This window comes from Ictalurus furcatus, chromosome 16 (genome assembly GCF_023375685.1).
Source record: "Ictalurus furcatus strain D&B chromosome 16, Billie_1.0, whole genome shotgun sequence".
Taxonomy (NCBI): Eukaryota; Metazoa; Chordata; class Actinopteri; order Siluriformes; family Ictaluridae; genus Ictalurus; species Ictalurus furcatus.
In genome coordinates this window covers 11,768,317-11,793,741 of record NC_071270.1, presented here as the reverse complement: position 1 = coordinate 11,793,741, position 25,425 = coordinate 11,768,317, and the positions used below count along the sequence as shown (strand labels likewise).

At 39.7% G+C, this 25,425-nt stretch overlaps 1 protein-coding gene across 2 annotated transcripts; it reads right to left on the bottom strand.

Annotated features, from left to right (window-relative positions):
* Positions 1–1,642: 1,642 nt before the first annotated feature.
* tmem135 (transmembrane protein 135) lies at positions 1,643–25,383 on the bottom strand. 2 transcript variants are annotated; one of them, XM_053644636.1, is made up of 15 exons: positions 24,921–25,383; positions 17,283–17,410; positions 13,984–14,076; positions 11,336–11,369; positions 11,178–11,243; positions 10,917–10,963; positions 10,725–10,766; positions 10,409–10,570; positions 10,012–10,081; positions 8,392–8,559; positions 8,162–8,225; positions 7,974–8,050; positions 7,694–7,792; positions 2,799–2,866; positions 1,643–2,614 (listed from the first exon to the last, which is right to left on the bottom strand). In XM_053644636.1, the coding sequence occupies exons 1-15, from the start codon at positions 25,059–25,061 to the stop codon at positions 2,482–2,484; spliced, it is 1,392 nt and encodes a 463-aa protein (XP_053500611.1). In that variant the 5' UTR covers positions 25,062–25,383; the 3' UTR covers positions 1,643–2,481. The 2 variants fall into 2 exon arrangements, with proteins under 2 accessions (XP_053500611.1, XP_053500612.1); XM_053644637.1 differs by lacking the exon at positions 24,921–25,383 and adding an exon at positions 23,969–24,041.
* Between the last annotated feature and the right edge of the window lie 42 nt (positions 25,384–25,425).

Below are 25,425 nucleotides of genomic sequence, written 5' to 3'. Positions count from 1 at the left end.
CAATGAAAAGGAGTGAGCGATGATGCCCAAGTCCTGACTTTGAGGACTTACCTCAGGCAAACCAGAGCTTAGGCTAGATCATGTGAACGGCACATGGCTGAATCCTGTTCAGCTTATGTGCCTCGATCCTGACTTTGTGAAGCTAAATAACTGTTGGTGTGTAAAAAATGTGTCAGCCCTATAATATAGCATACATCCAGCAGATTAAGTCAACAATCAACAAGTGAAGACAGATGGTTAAGAAAGAGATAAGTTAAGAATATCAGATAAGGTAACATAAGCTGTCTGTATTGTGCAGGTGTGAATCCAAATTACTTTTCAAAGTTATAAAATGATCATTAGCACAACATTTACACCAAAACAAATAGTTGAGTTGGACATGATTTCAGCACAGTACCACATCGCCCTCCAGTGGACACCAAATGTCAGGATTTCTAACAAACTCCCCAAATTAGAGAACAGGGATGGTATGTATAGTGCCTTACATAAATAATAAGTAATTTGTCTGGTGCAACTAGTTGCCATCAGAAGTTTCATAATTAGTTGTATGGATTCCTCCTGTGTGATGGCTGATCTCAATATAAATTCCTTAAAAGGGCCCAGAGTTTGTTAATGAACATACCCTAGAAGGCATCATGGAGATGAAGGCTCTATCAAAAGTCTAATACAAAGTTTTGGAAAACTATCAATCAAGATTAGGTTATAGAAAATCACAGACATTCCATGGAGCACCATTCGGTCAATTATTAAAATCTGAAAAGAATATCGCACAACCATGACTCTGCCTAAAGTCAGTGGCCAGATAAGGAGGGTATTATTCAGAGATGTAAAGAGGTCAAGGGTAACTCACAACTACCCCCACCATGCTTCACTGTAGGGATGATGCTTTCAAGGTTATAGGCTCTGTTGGATATATCTATATAAATATTGTTTTTGTCATGGAATTAGAACTCTCTGTCTGGAATTTCTTTCTTTTTTATTTATTTATTTTTTAATATTTACAGTCTACATATTGCATTGTGCCATTTTACTTAAGATCAAATGAACAGAGTCAGCCAGCATGACTCAATCGGGTGGTATTTTGTTGTTTACATTGCATTTATTTACTAGTTAAATCTGTGATTAAAAGACAGGGTAACAGCATGATCAACCCAGCGCGTCTTCATGAGATCTGCATCAGTGGATTGCAGTACACAGTTTTCCTCTGTTCTGTCTCAGTGCTGCCACCTTTTGCTACTCTTAACAGTTTGAGACCGCTGAAGCACTCTTAAACACTCACCTATGAGTACACTTAAATGGGAAGTATTTTTGCACTGCTCTTTTTCTTAGGCTTAAGTGTATAAATAAATTTCCTGATTTCAAAGAATGTTTGCTCTGAACAGCCATATACTGTACATCCTGGCCTAGATCTGAAATTATGTTTGTTTTTTTTTTGTCCTTCTCAGGCATCATAAGTTTTTCCTAATTGTAACAATAATATAGATTATTTGAAACTAGATAGGTCATACACAGCTCTACTATATAACCGTGTCTGTATTGCTGTTACATAGACACCAAGTAATATAAAGAATAAGATGCACTTTACTGTTAGTTAGTTTTACTGTACAGAAGGACATTAAATTAAACCAGTATAGCAGTGGAAGACATTAATATAAATTCTTTACTTATAGAAACATCAACAATTTTGCATAAATTACAATTTCATACAAGTATGTTTTGATTACATATATAAGCACTACATGTTTAATAAAATTAAAGAAAATCTGTGCTACTATACTGTTTCTATAATTATACATATATTCTAGGTGTTTCATTATATGAACCTGCTTTCTATCCAAAGCATGTACAGAATCAGTGCAGATCTTGTGCAAGTAGGGTTCAACTTAAATTGTTACTTTTCTCTTCTTGAATGTTTTCAGAAATATGTTATGTACTTCATAATATATGAGTAAGTTTACAAAAAAAAAAAAAATCCACTACAGTGGAAACCCTGATTCTTTTTTAAAATTATTTTCCCATAAAGCGGTGGCTGATGCACATTTGCTCATACATGGTGTCTTGAGCAAACAAAAGTGCAGACTGTTCCATAGAATATAGTACCAATAGTGTTACACATTCTTGTCTCTAAGCCATCTACTTTAAAATCACATCTAAAATTAAGGCATTATGTCAGTTTTCATAATTTCAGCTAGAGCAAAAATTATAGCCTCAACACCACAACTGTAATGTCTGAATGATGAAAAGCTTTACACCTACAGGGATAAAAAGGAAACAAGCCTTAATTGTGCCAACATTTCAATCAGTTTAACTCTGGTAAGCAATTGTTCCAATTAAATTCCAAGGATTATAAGTGGATATGAGGATTCAATACTGCCCTTTGGGCAATGCCAGAATTTTATACGATCAACCAGTGCAATGCCTTTCACATTATTTGTTGAACGAAGCTGTCTTGGTGGTCACTGTAGTGGCCTCCATGACTTGTTAACTCAGCTGCATGTCCACATCTTGAGCAAACAGCGTGTACCTAGGGTCCAGTTTGGGAGTGAAGTCTTTAAAGTGTCTAGAAGCCTCAGTCCCAAACACATCCAGCACTTTTCTGTTCATCAGAGCAAACCTGAAGATTAAAAAACAAATGCAGACCTGAGGTTATCTGACTTAGCAAAACTACGGCTTCAGCTCACTTTCAGCTTGCTTTATTTTTGCCAGAGAATATCACCCACACCAAAAACACCCACAGGCTCTGCCTCAGCTCCAGCTAATAAGCAGCAAGCAAAGCAATGCAATCTATATATACTGACCTGCCCTTGGTCAGTCGCAGGAGAAACTTCCAGTATGATGGTCGCAGATTCTGCACTTCCATCACTGCCTAGAAGGAATCAACAGACAAAACAACCAAAAAAGAAAACAGAAAACAAGTTCAAGTGATAATTTGCAAAGGATAAAAGAACCAATGTAAACAACTGGGCATATGCTAAACAATCTGATAAAGTGAAGAAGAAGAAGCATTTATTTGTCACATACACATTACAGCACAGTGAAATTAATATTTTCCCCCACATATCCCAGCTTGTTAGGAAGTTAGGTCAGCCATGATACGGCACCTCTGGAGCAGATAGAGTTAAGGGCCTTGCTCAAGCACCCAACAGTGACAGCTTAGTGGTACTGGAGCTTGAACCCCCGACCTTCTGATCAGTAACCCAGTAAGTGTTTTCTTCCTTTTTTAGGACATTCCAAATTGTTGCAGTGACTACGCCCAATATGTGCAATGGCAATGGATAAATTGCTCTGCTACCTAATATTTTTGATCTTTTGAAAAATGGGTGATTCAAACAAAAGGTGCCATGTTGTTTAAAAGTTGTTTAACATGTCTAGATGGAAATTATAAGGAAATTAAAGGTGAAATTCTGATCTATTGTCTCATATTCATCTTTTGATCTGAAACCCAAAAGGTCTTCAGTATATAACCCAAAAAAAGAAGAAAAGGAAAAAAGAATTGGCCTTGCCGTTCCAAAACATTTGGAGGGGAGTGTGTGTGTGTGTGTGTGTGTGTGTGTGTGTGTGTGTGTTAAAAATACCTGCCTAATATTGTGAGGGTACCCCTTATGCCACCAAAACAGCTCCGACCCATAGAGGTATGGACTCCACAAAACCTCTGAAGGCCAATACAATGCCCATAAACTCTGTCATGTTCCTCAAATTGATGTGTTGGAAGCAGGAAAAATGGGAAAGTGACTGGGTCGAGGCATCTCCAAAATGGCAGGTCTTGTGGGGTGTTCCTGGTATGCAGTGGTTAATTCCCACCAAAAGTGGTCCAAGGAAGGACAACGGGTGAACCAGCAACAGGGTCATGGGCATCCAATGCTCAATGATACGCATGGGGAGCAAAGGCTAGCCTGTCTGGTCCAATCACACAGAACAGCAATTGTAGCACAAACTGCTGAAAACGTTAATGCTGGCTACGATAGTAAGGTGTCAGAACACACAGTACATCACATCTTGCTGTGTATGGGGCTGCGAAGCTCCAGACCGGTCAGAGTGCCCATGCTGACCTCTCTCCACCGCCAAAAGCGCCTACAATGAGCATGTGAGCATCAGAACTGGACCATGGAGAGATGGAAGAAGGTGCCCTGGTCTGATGAATCATGGTTTCTTTTACATCATTTGGACGGCCTGGTGTGTGTGCGTCGCTTACTTGGGGAAGAGATGACACCAGGATGCATTATGGGAAGAAGGCTAGCCGGCAGAGGCAGTGTGATTCTCTGGGTAATGCTCTGCTAGGAAACCTTAGGCCTTGGCATTCGTGTAGATGTTACTTTGACATGTTCCTAAACACTGTTTAGGACCACGTACACCCCTTCAGGGCAACGGTATTCCCTAATGACAGTGGACTCTTTCAGCATTAGGGAATAATGTGCCCTGCACATATGCAAAAATTGTTCAGGAATGGATTGATGAATATGACAAAGAGTTCAAGGTGTTGATTTGGCCTCCAAATTCCCCAGCTCTCAAGTCAATCGAGTATCTGTGGGATGTGCTGGACAAACAAGTCCGATCCATGGAGGCCCCACTTCGCAACTTACAGGACTTAAAGGATCTGCTGCTAATAGTTTGGTGCCAGATACCACAGCACACCTTCAGAGGTCTTGTGGAGTCCATGCCTCAATGGGTCAGAGCTGTTTTGGCAGCAAAAGAGGGAACTACACAATATTAGGTAGGAGGTTTTAATGTTATGGCTGATTGGTGTACAAACACACACACACACACACACACACACACGGCAGGCATAAGTATGTCTACTGGAATTATTAAATAACAAATATGAGTTTAAAGTGCAGACTTTCAGCTTTAATTTGAGGGGTTTTACCTATCATACATTATGACCATGCCAGTTAACTTACAGCATATCACAAAAGTGAGTACACCCCTCACATTTTTATAAATATTTGATTATATCTTTTCATGTGACAACACTGAAGAAATGACACTTTGCTACAATGTAAAGTAGTGAGTGTACAGCTTGTGTAACAGTGTAAATTTGCTGTCTCTTCAAAATAACTCAACACACAGCTATTAATGTCTAAACCGCTGGCAACAAAAGTGAGTACACCCCTAGGTGAAAATGTCCATATTGTGCCCAATTAGCCATTTTCCCTCCCCGGTGTCATGTGACTTGTTAGTGTTACAAGGTTTCAGGTGTGAATGGGGAGCAGGTGTGTTAAATTTGGTGTCCTCGCTCTCACACTCCCTCATACTGGTCACTGGAAGTTCAACATGGCACCTCATGGCAAAGAACTCTCTGAGGATCTGAAAAAAAGAATTGTTGCTCTACATAAAGATGGCCTAGGCTATAAGAAGATTGCCAAGACCCTGACACTGAGCTGCAGCACGGTGGCCAAGACCATACAGCAGTTTAACAGGACAGGTTCCACTCAGAACAGGCCATGCCATGGTCGACCAAAGAAGTTCAGTGCACATGCTTTAGGAAATAGACGTATGAGTGCTGCCAGCATTGCTGCAGAGGCTGAAGGGGTGTGGGGTCAGCCGGTCAGTGCTCAGACCATACACCACACACTGCATCAAATTGGTCTGCATGACTGTCAGAAGGAAGTCCCATCTCTTCTAAAGATGATGCACAAGAAAGCCCGCAAACAGTTTGCTGACGATAAGCAGACTAACGACATGGATTACTGGAACCATGTCCTGTGGTCTGATGAGACCAAGATAAACTTATTTGGTTCGCATGGTGTCAAGCATGTGTGTTGGCAACCAGGTGAGGAGTACAAAGACAAGTGTGTCTTGCCTACAGTCAATCATGGTGGTGGGAGTGTCATGGTCTGGGGCTGCATGAGTGCTGCCGGCACTGGGGAGCTACAGTTCATTGAGGGAACCATGAATGTTAACATGTACTGTGACATACTGAACCAGAGCATGATCAGTATACAGTATTCCAGCATGATAATGACCCCAAACACACCTCCAAGACAACCACTGCCTTGCTAAAGAAGCTGAGGGTGAAGGTGATGGACTGGCCAAGCATGTCTCCAGACCAAAACCCTATTGAGCATCTGTGGAGCATCCTCAAATGGAAGGTGGAGGACCACAAGGTCTCTAACATCCACCAGCTCCATGATGTCGTCATGGAGGAGTGGAAGAGGACTCCAATGTCAACCTGTGAAGCTCTGATGAACTCCATGCCCAAGAGGGTTAAGGCAGTGCTGGAAAATAATGGTGGCCACACAAAATATTGACACTTTGGGCCCCATATGGACATTTTCACTTAGGGATGTACTCACTTTTGTTGCCAGCGGTTTAGAAATTAATGGCTGTGTGTTGAGTTATTTTGAGGGGACAGCAAATTTACACTGTTACATAAGCTGTACACTCACTACTTTACATTGTAGCAAAGTGTCATTTCTTCAGTGTTGTCACATGAAAAGATATAATCAAATATTTACAAAAATGTGAGGGGTGTACTCACTTTTGTGCGATACTGTATGTCCACGGGCCATGCTTGGTCCTGGTGTCAGACTTTGGATGCCACTGGCCCTGTAAGTGGATGTGTGACCATCACAGCCATATGTGGACCTTCCCCAAACTGTGGCCACAAAGCTGAATGGACACAATTGTCTAGAATGTGTTTGTGTGCTATGGTATTATGATGTCCCTTCCCTTCTAGAACCTGTTTCAGATTTATAATGCTAAATCTGGAATGGGATGTTCAATATAGTGTACAGTGTTGGGTATAATGTGTTACAAAGTAACGTGTTATTGAATTCTAATTACTTTTTCTGATAACGCAGTAATGTAACGCATTACATTTTTCATTTATGTAATTAGTTTACAGTTACTGATATCAATAAAATTAAATTACTTGCATTACAAATTTATTATTAAGAAAACAATATTAAGTAATATGCATTTTTAAAATAGATCACGTTTTGCGCGGCTGCCGGGGGCGTAACCTGGCCTGGGTACCGGGGGCTGTAGCCTCAAAGATTTTTTCTTTAGCCCCGAATAATTCTCCACTTGGAGCGGGTTGTCACTACGTAACTGAACGTCAGTAAAAGAAGACGGCGGTGTTGTAACTTTATATCTTCAGTGAACAGAGGCGAGACCGATCAGACAGGGTTTACAGGAAAATACGTGGAAATACCCGTGTCTTATTGGCTGACAGCTCTCAATTCTGCCAAACGCTTGCTCACACAGTCACTGTGAGGAAAAATGGATATACGCACTTTACTTTAAACCAGTAAAGAGGTTGAAACTGAAATATAACATATATATATTAAATCCAACTTTTTCTGATCGTGTCATACATTGACGCACTAAAATTACTGAAGGAACTACGAGTTTCACTTTGTAGTGCATTTTTGTAGGTTTGATAGGTTTTGAAAGTAACTTGAAAGTCAAGTAATTAGTAATCTGATAACTTTTCACATGCAGTAATCAGTAATGTAATCCAATTACAATTTTAATGTAGTAATTAGTAATCTGTAGTGGATTACTTTTTTTGAGTAACTTACCCAACACTAATGGCAAACAAAATGTCAAAATGTGACCATATGGGTTTTCAAAGGCCGCCACACACATGAGCACAGACACTGTCAGATTGTATTAATAATAAACTATCTGTGTTTTGCTTGAGTGCTCCTTTAAAGCTGAATGACCCTCGTATGCAGTTGTGAGGACTCACGGCTTGGAAGCAGATGGCAGTTGAGATGGCATAGATTACTGTGTCAGAATTAGGGAAGTAGGGGAAATGTCCTGCCTCAATGCCTTTGAAGTACATGGTCTAGCAGAGAGATGATAAAAATGCAATGTATTCAGAAATACAGTGATTACCAACACACCACATAAGATACTGACTTATAAAATATTTAATAAAAGAGTTCAGAAATGTACCACAGCTCTAGGACGTACCACAAAAAGCTACTGTATAAAAATAAATTGTAATAAAATGTCATTAAAATCACCTCCACAAGCTTGGAAAAGAGATACATTGAGATAGTGGTGCTCTTATAGAAGAACATAGAGAAGCCAGCGAGAAAACCTGAAACAAAGGAAGTGTACATGAGAACACCACCAATAGCAGAAAATAAATGATACAGTGAAAACACACACACACACACACACACACACACACACACACACAGGAGTGTACCTGCTACAAGTGCATGGAGCTCATCATCAAGGTTACGCACCCACCTAAGGAAACAGCTGGTTCCCTTTAAGAGGGTGGAAGAAGAAAAAACGTAAAACAAATGACAGAAACCGAGAGCAATACAAGTGAACAATTTCAAGCATTAAAATGAACCAAAATCCAAAAGTGAAGGCAGTGAATAAGATGCACACCATAGGCCACATACATTGAAAATTACAGGCAGACTCTACCTTGTAAATGCTCACAAAAGAACCGAGAAAGGCTCCTAGCTGGAAATTCTCCTTATTGTAGAGCAGCGATAGAAGACGAGAGGGTTTGGTGAAAACATGCCTAAATGCTGATGGAACCTTCAAACAGCACTGGATGAGGTAACCCACACTGAACATGCGGATGAATCCCTTCAGACACAAACAAGAATGATTTTATCAGTTTATGCCTCTAGATGCCAGATTTTAGTTATATTCTTTGATAACACTTTAAACCTGTGATTGTGCAGATTTCTACTGAGATCATAGAGCTGGGCGAGATGATGATATAATATTGATATCATGATAAATTATGTCACCAGATGCTTTTCTGAGATATCAAGGATATCCATCCTATTCGTACTTTATCTTAAAAAAAAAAGATTTTTCCCCCCAGTGTCCATCCATCCATCTTCTATACCGCTTATCCTTCTTCAGGGTCACAGGGAACCTTGAGCCTATCCCAGGAAGCATGTTGCACAAGGCGGGGTACACCCTGGACAGGGTGCCAATTCATCGCAGGGCACAATCACATACACACTCACACACCCATTCATACACTACGGACACTTTGGACATGCCAATCAGCCTACCATGCATGTCTTTGGACTGGGGAGGAAACCGGAGCACCCGGAGGAAACCCCCGCAGCATGGGGAGAACATGCAAACTCCGCACACAGAGGGGCCACAGTGGGAATCGAACCCCCGACCCTGGAGGTGTGAAGCGAACGTGCTAACCACTAAGCCACCGTGCGCCCTCCCCGAGTGTAAAAGTATTTTTTTTTTATATAAAAAGTAAAATGATATTTATTGTAAATTCGCTTAGTAATAATAATTTATATAATTGATTATTTAATTAATTAATACAATCAATCATACACTGTATGGCCAAAAGTTTGTCGACACCTGACCAACAGTTTGGTTCTTCCCCAAACCGTTGCTACAAAGTTGGAAGCTCACAATTGTATAGAATGTCTTTGTATGCTGTAGAATTACAGTTTCCTTTCACTGGAACTAAGAGGCCCAAACATGCTCATGCATAATAATGCCCCTGTGCACAAAGCGAGCTCCATGAAAACATGGTTTTCCAAGGAGTGGAACAATTCGAATGGCCTGCACAAAGCCCTGACCTCAACCCCACTGAACATATTTGGGATGAATTAGAATGCCAGTTGTGTGCCATGCTGCCTCACCGGACACCAGTGCCTGACCTCACTAATGCTCTTATGGCTGAATTGGCAAATCCACACAACCATGCCCCAAAATCTAGTTGAAAGCCTTCCCAGAAGAGCACAGGTTATTGTAATAGCAAATGGGAACTAAATCTGGAAAGGGATGCTTAAAAAGCACATATGTATATGATGGTCAGGTGTCCCCAAATTTTTGGCCAGTATGAGTCATGAATGTTTTATGAAATGCTAAATGGAGAATCTTTAAATAGTTACCCAGTGACCTATAGATAAATGTGTAGTGTGACATAATTTACATTCTGACCAAGTGCAATTGATCTGCTAATCCAAAGCAAGCCCTCTGCCTCCTTCACATACAAACACACAAACAAACACATTTGTAGTAGCAAAACCAAGAAAGGGCAGAGACTCATACTTTGATGCAGTAGGAGATGCAGTTGTCTTGGTAGTGTTTGCAACACCTATGTCTGGGTCCACGTTTGCATCTGAAAGGGAAAAATATAGCATAGACCATGCAAACAAGCAGTACAAGCAGTGAAGAAGCACATCAAATGGCTATGAAAGTTTTTCTGAACTGAAGTCACAGCCCTCTCCAATATACCATTTGGATTTCAGTAAAGGTTGAAAAACTTTACAGTAGTTTCTGGAGAATTGTTCCATTAAAATCTTTGTTCATTTAATAAAGTAAAAATTTTAATTAAATAACTGGTGATAAAATGTATTTATTTGCATACATAAAACAGTATATGCAAAACAGAAGGCGCACTAATATTCAAAATCAGACCTTTCATAAATGTTGCTCATATACTTACAGAGAGTCTAGCAGCCTGCGAGTCAGAGCAGTGATGGTCCTTCCATAGGATGAAGGCTGTTCCATGCCTGTTGGAGGTAAAGCTGGCCTTTCTGAGCGAGAAGCACTGGGCAGCTCAGCCAGGCTGGAATGTGTGGGGATCTCCTCTTTCCCTACAATAAACCTGCCATGCCAAACACATAATTCAGCAGTCAAACCAAAAGGATTATATAAAACAAATATCAGCATTCAAATGATTTGCAACAACTAATTATAGGAAACAAACAAAGAAACAAAAACCCAAAACCACCAGATCCAGTAGTAATACAAATACCTACTTTAATGCTGAGAAAGCAAAACCCTTAAGTCCATCTTTACTTCTGAAAATGAAGAAAATAAGTCAAATATATACAAATCAATGCAGTACTATGAATAAAATCAATTTTTAACAACAGACTTCCATAATAATCTTTAAAACCATATAAATCACATAATTAATTTGGCAAAGCAAAAAAAAAGTTTCCACTCACCTGAAGAAAAACATGTAGAGTGATGCAGTAATACAGAAAAGGAGAACCTAAAAATGAGATGACGACTGTGATTGAGATTGTGTGTACAAGTTATTTCCATTTCAGATCCATGCAAATAAAATTCACATGCCATCATAAGAAAAAAGCAAATACACCCCTACCTGCAGGATTCACCTAATTAGTCATGTTAGCTTGTCACTGAATATATAATCCTTCTGTTGATTGAAAAAAAAAAGAGGGCAATAAAATCTGGGAGTGTACCTCTCCATGTTTTAAAGCGTTAACGATGCCTCGTGTGACAGCCATCCGAAATACTGTCTCAGTTGCCTAGAAATCAGCAGACATTATTATAATGGTTAGTATAATATATAACCTGTAATATATAATAATGTTCCTGAGTCCATTCTTAAGCGTCTCACCAGGTTTGCCATATATATTGTTAAAAGTCCTCTCCTGCAGCAAGACAGAAATGAATCATTATGTAAGACTTCAAAACATTAGGGTCAGCAAAAAGGGCTTGTACGTATACACATCGTCCACTTTATTAGGAACATTGTACACCTGTACATTCATGCAATTACCCAGTCAGCCAATCATTTGGCAGCAATGCAATGTCTCCAAGAGCTTCAGTTAATGTTCACATCAAACATCAGAATAAGGGCAGAAGAAATTGATCTCCGTGACTTTGACTGTGGCATGGATGTTGGTTTAAGTATTTCAGAAACTGCTGATCTCCTAGGAGTTTCACATCACCTGGTCTTTGTCCAATATTGAACTGTAAAATTTCAATGAGCCTGTGCCTACTGTAACCTCAGATTCCTGTTCTTGGATGACAGGAGTGGAACCTGATGTAATCTTCCGCTGTTGTAGCCCATCCACCTCAAGGTACCTCAGTATGGTGTACATTTTGAGCTGCTGTTCTGCTCACCATGCTTGGTTGTGGATGGTGGATGGTAGCTCAAATCCTGCCAATGGATGTTTTTTGCACTATTTGGTGTAAACGTTACGGACTGTCATGTATGAAAATCCCAGTTTCTGAATTACTCAAACCAGCCCGTGTGGCACCAACACATCAGTGTCACTGAGGTCACATTTTCCCCCATTCTGATGTTTGATGTACATATCAACTGAAGCTCTTGACCCAGATCGTCATAATTTTATGCATTGCGCTTCTGCCACTTGATTAACTACTTGGATAATTGCCTGAATGGGCATGTGTAAAATTCAATACAATTGATAAACTTGACTATATTAAAGGCATTTTCACTTGCTAAGATGTAATTTGTTGCAGTGTATAAATAGGGAATCTCAAAATCCTATAAGCTGGCATCCTATGTGGTGGCATACAGTCTCCTCCGAAAGAATTGGAACAGCAAGGCCAATTCTTTTGTTTTTGCTATACATGATAAGTGATTTTTGTTTGACATCAGAAGATAAATATGAGATGATACATTACAAGTTCAGCTTTCATTTCCTGATATTTACATCTAGATGTGTTACACAACTTGACACGTTTTGTTTGAACCTTCCAATTTTTCAGGTGATCAAAACTATTGGAACATGTGACTGACAGGTGTTACTTGCTGCCCAGGTGTGCGCAGTTGGATTAATTGTTTAATGAACCTATAGCTCGAAATATCTACTCTTGGTTTGAGCCCCGATTTTCATATGTGAAGACTGCTAAAAAAAAAAAAAAGGATAAACCACAATGAAGACCAGAGAGATGTCTATGGGGAAAAAAGAGGGGAAATCGTTCAGTGCTATTGCACAAGCAATGAGCATAGCCAATACAACAATTTGGAATGTCCTCAAAAAGAAACAAACCACCAGTGTCCTAACAGCAAGACATCGAACAGGTTGGCCAACAAAACAACAGCATTTGATGACAGAATTTGTCATCAAATTCTGTCATCCCTCCCCCCCATCCCAAAAAATACAAAAATAAAAAACAACAGTCAGTGACATCACCAACAAGCTCCACAGGGCGGGGTGAAGGTATCACAATCCACCTTTTGAAGAAGACTTCGAGAGCAGAAATATAGAGGCCATATCACAAGATGCAAACCACTCATCAGCAATAGGAATCAGAAGTCCATATTGGAATTTCCAAAGAAATACAGAGATGAGCCATAAAAGTTCAGGAACCAAGATTAACCTCAACCAAAATGATGGAAAAGCCAAAGTTTGGAGAAAGAAAGGATCTGCTCATGATGCAAAACATACGGGCTCATCGGTCAAGCACAGTGGAGGTAGTATCATGGCTTGGGCTTGCATTGCTGTTTCTGGAACAGGCTCACTAATCTTCACTGATGATGTAACTCCTGATGGTAGCAGCAGAATTAAGTCAGAAGACTACAGAAACATTCTGTCTGCCAATTTACAGAGAAATTCAACTAGTCTAATTGGGAGGAACTTCATCATGCAGCACAATGACCCAAAACATATTGTCAACACAAACTAAGAAAATAGTGGAAGCTTTTAGATGTTTTTAGTTTAGTTTTTGGCCAAGTGAATCACCAGACCTTAACGCAGTATGATTCATTTCACCTCCTGAAGAGGATATTGAAGGGAGAAACCACACAAAACAAACAACTGAAAGACGTTGTGGAAAAGCATCACAAAAGAAGAATGTACCAGTTTGGTGATGTCAGTGGTCACTGGCTTGATGCAGTTATTGCAAGCAAGGGATATGCAACCAAATATTATGTTATTTACTTCAATTTACTTTAAGACTATCTGTTCCTATACTTTTGCTCACCTAAACATTGGCTGGTCTGCCACCAAAGGTTCCATGTTCGAGTTGTTTAACACATCTAGCTGTAAATATCAGGAAATAAAAGTTGAAATTCTGATTTATATCACATCTCATATCACATATTTTAATTTCAAACCCAAATGTCTTCAGTGTATAACAGAAAAAAAAGAACAGGCCTTGCCATTCCTATACTTTCAGTGGGGACTGCATCTAGAATTTACTTGTTTACAAAATCCATTGTGATCTTTGCCCTGCTAGTTATATCAATACGTAGACTTGGGAAGGTTGACAAAAACAGGAATCCAAACAAACCTGCTTTTGCGCTCTATCAGAATAGCGATGTAGGAAGCTGGCAGTGCAGCTCCAAAGCCTGCCGACCAGGAGTAGAAACGGCCAAGCAGCTTCCTGTATGACAGAAAGAGGCCAGAACAAAATAATTGGACTTAAATGTGATTATTACCATTGAAACTGATGCAAAATGAATTTAATTTTACATTATAGCAGTATGTTTTGGACAATATAGCATTTAAACTGGATCATAGCCTAACCTGTATTCATACCATCAGTGAATCTTGATCAAATGCTCAGCAAAGCTCTACAAAAGTCCTGGGGACTGATGTATAAAACTTTGAACAAACTTTAGAATAAAACATGATGGATGTGTTGTATATAAAATATACATGAAATAAACACGAGGGAGACCTAGTATGAGTAATATGTAATCTTATTGAGAATTCACTGTGCTGGTGGACTGTATGAACAGATGTTCACCTAAGACACACACACACACACACACACACACACACACACACACACACACACACACAGAGGCCTGGTGTGTATGCAGAAAACAGAAATTAATCTGTTTCATATTCTGTTTCATGAAAAACTCTTATAGGGTAATGTACATGCAAGCACTACAAACAAAAAAAGAAATGTAGAACAAACATAAAATTTACTCATAATGTTGAGATGGTGTGTTTGAAAGTGTCCGTTCTCGACGAAAATCCAGTCACAGTGACACACACAAGGTCAGGTTATTGTTAAAGAGTGAAACAAAACAAAATATATTTTGGAGCCAAGCTGCACCTGCAAAATAAGGGTTAACATACGTAATGGTGTTCTGGGACAGCTAACTCTAAACATATTGGTGACCCTAAGAAAACCGTATAAATAGAAGAGCTTCAGCTCTGGTTTTTGAGATCGCATTTTGGGACGTCTCAAACTGTGGGGATCTCGTGTGGTGGAACGGAACGAATAAACCTGGACCCTTGCTTCTTCTCACTCACGGCTGGTGTCTTATTTTTCTTGCTCCAATTGAATATGTGAGTATCTGTTTCTATGTTAAGTGTCTTCAGGTAATAGGCAAAATTTGAGCCAGCAGATGCACAAAAAAAGATCAGATTTATAATGCTGTATATGCAAGACCCCTGCATGAGTTCCTTTTATGTATCTTATTTAATGTGAATTTGAGTGCACATGCACAAACCTTCCACCCCACCTTCTCTCCAATCCTGTGTTTCCGGTCCTAGGTTTGCCCACTGAAAAATGTTATTTATGATCTGCTGCCACGGTTAGATTTTTTGTCTGCGGGTTGCTGCTTAGGCATTTTGCATGAATCACATAACTAATATCTAAATATTAAAACAAGCACCGAGTCTCATCACACCCATGTATCTATCCCATTCTCAATATTTGCTCTCTTCCTGCATAAAACATTCTGTATGAATGTTTTATGTTGTGCATCAATTAATTAGCTTAACAGTTCTCACAGATATTATTACATGACCATACATGTAATATGAGACCATATTAAAACCTCTGGGAGAGAACAACTTAAGAAAACTTTGCTCCTCTAAAATGTATTGTATGACATTACTTTTACAATTTAATACATTTAACAACAACAGTCATGATGTTGAAATTGATGCATTTGACAATGACAGTCATGATGTTGCAGATGATGTAACAGCAGCCGATGATTTCTTGAAGAGGCATTGTTTTTTGGGTTTTGAATGGCCACTGAGCTGGTTTTGTAATCCTGCTCTCTTCTAAATACTGTATATAATGGTAAATGCAGCATTGTGTAATCTGAGGTGCTTTTCTGAGCCCCTTTCAGATTAGATTTAGATTGCTCCAGCAAAAAAAGTCATTTCTAATTCGATAAGTAAGGAATACCACACAACAGTAATAACACCCAATGGTTATAATGCATACCGCTAGACCACCCACCCCCGGAGTGGATTATTTTCGTACATTATTTTCAACAGCATGGTTGATATGGTCTGGAGTGTGATATTCCATTTCACTACCACAGTGATTTGCCAATGTTTAACTGATTAATATAATTACACTGGTTAATTTATTAATTAATGATTTTAATGGTTTATAGTTATGGTATGGTCACATTTTCATGGTTTTAGTTAGATAACGTCTGGGACACAAGTTAGATCCCGTTCTCACCTATGTTAGCTGTGATAAACTCCCTTCTCCCTTCTCTCTCTCTCTCTCTCTCACACACACATAGACACACACACAACGTGTATACAAGTCTGTATATGAGCTGTTACTATAGAAACAATGATGTGTTAGAACGAGCATATTAAAAGTAATCTATTGTTCATGTTACAGACAGAACTACTGTCCGAGCTGTGCTGTTATACAAAAACCTACTGACTGATCAGATTCAAGAATTCAACCACGCTTCAATATAAACTTTCACCTACACCAATTCCTTCGTTCGATTTTCACATTTCAGTCTTTAAAATTAGATAATTTTTTAAAAATGCTAAAATATATGGTATTCAAAACCTTTTTACTTATCAGTACACATGTTTTCTTCTATATGGGTATTCACAGTCAGAATTGAAAAGAAAAAGAAAAAAAGAAAAAAAAAGAGGGTAAATAAACAAACAGAAAGCTAGGCCCATTTCGTTGATTTAATTTGCCATGGCAGTATATAGACCTAACAAAGCCAGCCATCAGCCACAACTATAAAACTTTTTACTGGGCATTTTGCCACAACATTAGTCAGAAACATTTGCACATCAGAGATAATTTGCCCACAGCTGAGGTTTTTTCTATTGGCATGAGCAAATTCATTCTCCAGGTACCCCTTTAAAGCAATTTGAGTGCAGACAATTCAAAACCGGTTGCAACGGCAAACTGCACTTTACTATGAGCATTATGATATTGAAAGATACTAGTAATTTTACACATTTGCCATTTGGGGTCAGTTACTGACAAATAGCCATACGTCCTGACAAACCAGTGTTCTTATGGTCCTTTGCATCCTCAAATCTAGTTTACTTTTGATAAATCACAACATCTTCTGAGTATGCAGCTTTTATACAAGGGGCCCTGGATATGTAGGACACGTTTTTTTAACTTGCCTCAAAAAAAAACCCCAGATGCCTGATGATTGTGAAACAGAAATGCATATTCTTTAGGACTCTGTATACAGAACATGGACTTTAACTAGTTGATAAGAGCAGCGATTCATTGTCACTGATGCCCCCTGTCTGTCTATTTGCTATTGAACTGACATAAAAATGGTTTTGCTTCTATTTCAAATAACTCTAGAGAAAATGCCACTGTTTATGTGCTCCTACCTAAGTAGGCAGAAAAAGACGATGTACAGGCCTCCATTCGTAGTAAGAAACGAGGCAGACTGCAGGATTTCAGGGATGAGTCTCTTCTTGTAGTAGTCTTTTTTCTTTCTTCTTAGGATAGCTGCAATCTAGAGAAGTATTACATTTGTAAGAAGTTTACTATTTGATCGACAGGCAGGCATTTCTCTGTACTCTTTGATATAAATATGTGTAATTTTGTTATAGAATGGATGTATCCTGACTTAGTTCTCTTCTCTGTAATGTCATCCAAGAGGTGAAATGAACTTCTCTTTGGAGTCTGAATAGCTGAGTCACTGTCTGTCTTCAAATGAAGATCCGAAGACCTACCTATTCACTGAGCACTGCACTTTAATGAGCAGTAAATAAAAATAAAACAATAAAAAGCTCGACTTGTGCATTTTTTGTTGCTGTACTAACTCCTCTCCAGAGGTGGACAGTAACGAAATACATTTACTTGAGTACTGTACTTAAGTACACTTTTGGAGTATCTGTACTTTATTTGAGTATTATTTTTTCTGGAAGCTTGTGACTTTAACTTCACTACATTTGAAAGACAAATATCATACAGTGAGGGAAAAAAGTATTTGATCCCCTGCTGATTTTGTACATTTGCCCACTGACAAAGAAATGATCAGTCTATAATTTTAATGGTAGATTTATTTGAACAGTGAGAGACAGAATAACAAAAAAAAAATCCAGAAAAACGCATGTCAAAAATGTTATAAATTGATTTGCATTTTAATGAGGGAAATATGTATTTGACCCCTCTGCAAAACATGACTTAGTACTTGGTGGCAAAACCCTTGTTGGCAATCACAGAGGTCAGATGTTTCTTGTAGTTGGCCACCAGGTTTGCACACATCTCAGGAAGGATTTTGTCCCACTCCTCTTTGCAGATCTTCTCCAAGTCATTAAGGTTTCGAGGCTGACGTTTGGCAACTCGAACCTTCAGCTCCCTCCACAGATTTTCTATGGGATTAAGGTCTGGAGACTGGCTAGGCCACTCCAGGACTTTAATGTGCTTCTTCTTGAGCCACTCCTTTGTTGCCTTGGCCGTGTGTTTTGGGTCATTGTCATGCTGGAATACCCATCCACGACCCATTTTCAATGCCCTGGCTGAGGGAAGGAGGTTCTCACCCAAGATCTGACGGTACATGGCCCCGTCCATTGTCCCTTTGATGCGGTGAAGTTGTCCTGTCCCCTTAGCAGAAAAACACCCCCAAAGCATAATGTTTCCACCTCCATGTTTGACGGTGGGGATGGTGTTCTTGGGGTCATAGGCAGCATTCCTCCTCCTCCAAACACGGCAAGTTGAGTTGATGCCAAAGAGCTCCATTTTGGTCTCATCTGACCACAACACTTTCACCTAGTTGTCCTCTGAATCATTCAGATGTTCATTGGCAAACTTCAGACGGGCATGTATATGTGCTTTCTTGAGCAGGGGGACCTTGCGGGCGCTGCAGGATTTCAGTCCTTCACGGCGTAGTGTGTTACCAATTGTTTTCTTGGTGACTATGGTCCCAGCTGCCTTGAGATCATTGACAAGATCCTCCCGTGTAGTTCTGGGCTGATTCCTCACTGTTCTCATGATCATTGCAACTCCACGAGGTGAGATCTTGCATGGAGCCCCAGGCCGAGGGAGATTGACAGTTCTTTTGTGTTTCTTCCATTTGCGAATAATCGCACCAACTGTTGTCACCTTCTCACCAAGCTGCTTGGCAATGGTCTTGTAGCCCATTCCAGACTTGTGTAGGTCTACAATCTTGTCCCTGACATCCTTGGAGAGCTCTTTAGTCTTGGCCATGGTGGAGAGTTTGGAATCTGATTGATTGCTTCTGTAGACACGTGTCTTTTATACAGGTAACAAGCTGAGATTAGGAGCACTCCCTCTAAGAGTGTGCTCCTAATCTCAGCTTGTTACCTGTATAAAAGACACCTGGGAGCCAGAAATCTTTCTGATTGAGAGGGGGTCAAATACTTATTTCCCTCATTAAAATGCAAATCAATTTATAACATTTTTGACATGTGTTTTTCTGGATTTTCTTGTTGTTATTCTGTCTCTCACTGTTCAAATAAATCTACCATTAAAATTATAGACTGATCATTTCTTTGTCAGTGGGCAAACGTACAAAATCAGCAGGGGATCAAATACTTTTTTTTCCCTCACTGTACTTTTCACTCCACTACATTTCTATCAAGGTCCTCAAGTAGAAAGTCGTTACTATGTAGCAGCTTTGAAAATCAGTGGATTTTTTTTCTTCTTCTCTAAAACGTGATTGTTTTTTTTGCAGGTGACACACAGCCTATCAATAATCATTCTTGTAGGGTCATGTGTGAATTTCAATGATTTCCCAGCATTTTGTGAACACTGATCAGTTGGCAAAATGGAAGACGGCGGTTCCTCGGCGCAGTGTGTGCACCCATGGCCATACTTAGAAAAAAGGTTCCAGTTTTCTGAAAATGTTAAAGATTCTTTTGGTTTCAAATGTTTGCTTTGTTTGCCTAAAATGAACCATATTACAGCCTTCAAAAACTCACCATCCAACCTGCGGAAGCATATTGGGCTATGTAAACTTTTAATTTCTTGTGAAAGCTTAAAATAATCTGTGCTTTAAAGCTAAAGTTTCAGTATGAAGTATGGTCGGTCAAATTATTTTTTATGGATTTGCCCGCCAAGTTGCCATAGGCTTGTGGATACACCGCTAACGCATAGGCAAGGTTTGACAATGATGTTAGTTAGCATGCAAAACCGTGAATTCAAATGTAAATGAGCTTTGTGGGAGAATCATGATCTTTATTTGAAACAGAAACATTGTGATTCTCAGTTTATCCAGAATCCTGCAGCTCTAGTTACATGTTATTTATCATAAATCTTATTGATGATCTGTAATGTTAATATATTTGAATGTGCTTTTTAATGCCAGTCTGAGTTGATTTGGGGCCTTTTTAACTGAAATTATACACTGTCTTTTTTATAGAGGAAGCATGAATGTCAATTGAAGAAATATAGTGAACTGACTACAGCTGCCTGCAAGAGAAAATATGAGGCTGGGACATTTTCCAAACAGATGAAGCGTGAAGAAACAAAGCAGATGTCTCAAATATCTGTTGACAGTGCTATACTCTGCTTCATAGTTCAGGGTCTCCAGCCCTTCTCCCTTGGTGAACACGCACCATTCCAAAGACTAATCCTGGACTTACAGCCAAAGTGCGTGGTCATGTCTCAAACTACTGTGAATGCAAGAATGATTCAGCCACAATAACAATGAAGGAGCAGGTGAAGGAAGCATTGAAGAAGGCTGCATACATTGCTACAACAACTGATTGTTGGACTGCAAGAAAAAGGAGCTTTATTGGCATTACAGCACATTGGCAATGGCTGGATCCTTGCAGTTTTGAGAGGCATTCTTTTGCTCTTGCTTTCAAGCAGTTAAAGGACTCACATACGTTTGATGTCTTGGCATTGTGCAATGCATGACATACACGCAGAGTATGACATTAGTGAGAAAATAGTCAGAACCACAGCAGACAATGGTTCCAATTTCATTAAAGCATTTCATTCTCTCCTAGAAAAGTACGCAATTTAGACAACATACGCTCTCCGCAGGTGGCCTCAGCAGACCCTTTCTCGTTCTCAGTCAGGCTGTGGAACTGCCAATTGCTGTCAACAAGGAAGACTTCATTCCTGCCTTTGCAATCCACTCCAACCTCAGCGTGCTGGCTCTGACTGACACCTGGATCCATACTGAGAACACTGCAACAAATGCTGCCCTAGCCTCCGACTTCAACTTCTCCCATACAGCGCGCCCCAACAGACAAGGGGGTGGTACAGGTTTGCTTCTCTCCAAAACATGGAAATTGACATGTATCTCTCCCCCTCCCTCCAACACTACCGTTGAATTTCATGCTGTTACAGTTACTGACCCTGCCAAAATGCACTTTGTTATTTATCATCCTCCAGGTCAATTGGGCAAGTTCAGCGAAGAGCTTGACATGCTGCTGTACACCATCCCGGATGATGAAACTCCTCTTGTGGTCCTTGGTGACTTCAACATTCACCTAGACAAGCCGCATGCAGCTGATTTTCTTGCCCTCCTGCCCAGGTTTGACCTCAAGCAGTTTGCCACACCAGCAACTCACAAGGCCGGAAAACAGCTCAACCTCATCCTCACACGTAACTGCACCAAACAAAATCTTATTACTCCTCTCCATACCTCTGACCATTTCTTTACCCAGTTTTCTATTTCTCTCCTCTCACCCCCTCACTGTTTCCACCTTCTATCTCCTTTCGTCGCACTCTTCGCTCCCTTTCCCCCTTACACTACTTCTCCATTGTCACAAGCTCGCTTCCCTCTGATAGCCACCTCTCCTCACTGGACTTAAACACCGCAACTGACATGCTATGTTCCACTCTAACATCTTCTCTTGACAGCATCTGCCCCCTAACTTCCAGGCCAGCTCGCACATCACCCCCTAGCCCTTGGCTCTCAGAAGCTATAACAACTGGGCCAAACTAAGGGCAGCTGAAAGGAACTGGCATAAATCTAACGATCCAACTGACCTAGCCAATTACCAAACACGTCTCTCCTCTTTTCCTCATGGCATCTCCACTGCTAAAGCCATATACTACCAAGAGAAGATTGGCAGTTCTCCCAACAACCGTATTCTTTTTAAAACCTTTTCTTCTCTTCTCAGTCCCCCTCCTCCCCCTTCCCCTACCTCTCTCACTGCAGACGACTTTGCCACTTTCTTTTCCAACAAGGTTACATCAATCAGGAACCAGTTCTTCACCTCAGACATGCATAGACCGGCTCCTCCTCTGAGTAACTCTTAACTGTCCTCCTTCTCCCCTCTCTCAGAGTCTGATGTCTCTAAACTCCTCCTCTCTAGCCATCCCTCAACCTGTCCTCTAGACCCTATCCATTCTCCCCTTCTTCAGTTCATCTCTCCCATGTTACTACCTGCACTCACACACATCTTTAACACATCTTTAACACATCCCTCTCTACAGGCACATTCCCTACCTCATTTAAGCAGGCCCGGGTTACCCCACTGCTTAAAAACCGACACTTAACTCTGCTAAAGTTGACAACTACAGACCTGTTTCCCTCCTCCCCTTTCTTTCCAAAATCCTTGAACGAGCTGTTTTTAATCAACTCTCCATTTTTCTCAGACAGAACAACCTCCTGGACACCAAGCAGTCTGGCTTCAAAAGCTGTCACTCCACAGAGACTGCTCTGCTTTCTGTCAATCTAGCCTTATGACTAGGAAGATCAACCTCAAGATCATCTGTCCTCATCCCACTCAACTGCTCTGCAACTTTCGACACTGTGAATCATCAGATCCTCCTGTCAACTCTCTCTGGCCTAGGCATCACCGGAACGACTCCCGAATCCTATCTCTCAGACAGATCCTTCAAGGTATTGTGTTTCTGAAACTTAGCAACTCACAACTGGGTAAATAAAATAAAAGCATCTGCTAAATGAATAAATGTAAAAATGTCAATGTTGTTGTTTGAAGTTTTTGTTTGGATGTCAAATTGTTTGACGTTCTTGTATTGATGTCAAATAAGTCTTGCTTTTTTTATTTAAAGCAGTGTTGCTCTTGGGCAGTTATACAGCTACGGTTGTGTAGCTGGGTTTTAAAGCAGGTTGGATTATTTTAGTTTTCTGATAGGTTGTATTTACAGCAATTTCACTGTCCGCTTGATTCAAATGTGGATGAATGTATACACATAGATGGGTGCACACTATCATGCTGCTTTTGTGGGGGTGGGCAGGAGTGTTAAATAAAAAAAAAATGAAGATGATTATGGCTGTCTTTTTTGTCAATTCAGTTGTTAAATTTCTATAGGTTTTGTAACATTCTAAAAGCTTTTTATTCCACAGATACTACAAGCTAGTCAGTGTATTCAGTAGGCTGCTTCAGAGGCATAAGGTATTGTACGTATTACATACAACAACGCAAAAATAATAAAACAATGCGTTGACAAAAAAGGAAATTTACTTTTGACACTTGAGTACTTCTAAAAGCAAGTACTTCTGTACTTTTACTTAAGTAAAAATCTGCCTTTACAACTTTCGCTTGTAGTGGAGTAATTTTTGACCAGTATCTGTACTTTCACTCAACTAATGGGGTTGTATACTTTGTCTACCTCTGCTCCTCTCTAACAGGGTTTTAGCTTGACAGTGTTCTTAGATCTAGCATGAGGACATGCATTTGATGGCAATTATTAAGCATTTCTGTATCTTGTGCTGAGCTCATAAAGAACAGCCCCAGCATTCCCAAAAGGTAAAAACAGGCATGTTTACTGTCACATGAGCAAATGGATATATTAAATGTAAGCATGTTGATTGTGTAATAAGCTAAAAATTTATTTTTTAAAAATCAGCAATTGCTGTTTGTGTTTTGTAACTCATTAGCCTGAAAATATTACAAATCTGATATTGAGTACCCAATACTCAGGCCTGAAATGTATTTTGCTACTCAGTTTTTAAAAACAACCTAGTGACAAATCTAGTGACTTTTAGTGCTGATGTTAACATCTGTCCTGCACTCAATATGGCTCTCAAGCTCACATAATGAGCACAGTTGATTCACCACCAGTTTTATACACTCCAACTAGTTCCATGACCTGATGTTTCCAATAACCAATCACAGCTCACCATTATTTCCAAGTGACCAATCATTGATGACTATTTGTTTGTCCCACCCACACACTTCATACTCTCTTCTTGGCTATATTTACAGAAATAAAAGTGAGTTAATACATCAATCATTTCCTTCATGTGTAATTCCAAACCATTCACTAGCTTTTTGGGTCTGTGTTCAGGATAGAAATAATATATTTTGCAAATATTTAAATAGTTTATTTGTGGAGCCATGAACAAGATTAACTTAGAAATAAGTTATTATCTATTATTTTAGATTCTGTAAAACTTTTCTACTCAAGTGTCTTCAAAAAATTAGCTTACTTCATATAACACGTATTCATATGCAAATGATCATGACGATTCAACGAATATGCCAATTAGTCTGTTGCCTGTTCTGGCGACTTCTAATGCATGCGTTAGATATTTTCCCCTGAAGAGGCTTAGTAACACTGTTGTTCAGGGGTTTTTTAGTTTATCCAACTAGAGGTTCTGTGTAAACACATCTTTTACGTACACAGAGGACCCCACTGACGCCGTTATACAGCACAACCTGCTTCTCTGGTCATTTGTGGACACTAATCATTGGACATTGAACTCTTGCACAACGTAAAATGCTTTAGTTAGCTAATCGCATGTATCTGTACTTAACACGTAAACACTGTTAAATCTTATTCACTGAGTGACATGCAGTATTAAACTAGCGATGATCACTGTTTACTTGATCAGGCGCACAGCTGTTAAGTCATGATTACATTAAAAAAAAAAAAAGGGACAGCTTAGGGTCTTGGGAAGAAGTTTAAACTGTAAGCTGTTTATCCACATAGCTTCCACAGATATAGACAACTCGGTGCAATCGAATCATAAGCTAGCAGTAATCCTTGCTTTTTTATGCTAGCTAAAATACTAACGTTAGCAAGCTCGCGTCAGGACCCACTATTCAGATACATGTACAAAATATACTCACTAGATATAATGGTGCATATATTTTGAGAGAGGCCTCCAGAGCCCCGGCCGCGACTTGCAGTGATGAAAGTGTACATGATGAACTCCATGTATGTCCTATCTCATAGCAGTTGTGCGGTATGGACTTGCTGAGGGCAGCCATGTTTAGTCAAGAGCACGGGGACGCGCACTCCCGTGCTCGTCAAAGCGCGCTCTCGTGCCTTAAAGTGACGGAGTAGAATCACAAGTAGAATGCGTTTTACTTTTAAAACTAATTTAGTATTTATATGCAACCTAAACCGCCGGCACTACAAATTAAGGGCATAATATTCAACCAGGATAATGGTGAAAGCTTCAGTTCATAAGAAGTCATCTAAAATTCTAGAGAAATGTTTGAATGCTATTGCTGCTAACAGTGAATGAACGCCAAACGACTTCACTTTGTTCATTACTCAAAAAAATGGAAATTTACTTAGTAAATGGACATCAGAGAAGGGATTTTTTTTTCTTTTTCAGAAAAAGACAGA

Coding starts and splice junctions, on each gene's coding strand:
- tmem135 (XM_053644636.1), bottom strand. CDS start 25,061: ATGGCTGCCCTCAGCAAGTCCATACCGCACAACTGCTATGAGATAGGA. Junction 10,964..11,177: donor ACGCTTTAAAACATGGAGAG/GTACACTCCCAG, acceptor TCTCATTTTTAG/GTTCTCCTTTTCTGTATTAC. Junction 8,560..10,011: donor GCATCTCCTACTGCATCAAA/GTATGAGTCTCT, acceptor TTGTGTCTGAAG/GGATTCATCCGCATGTTCAG.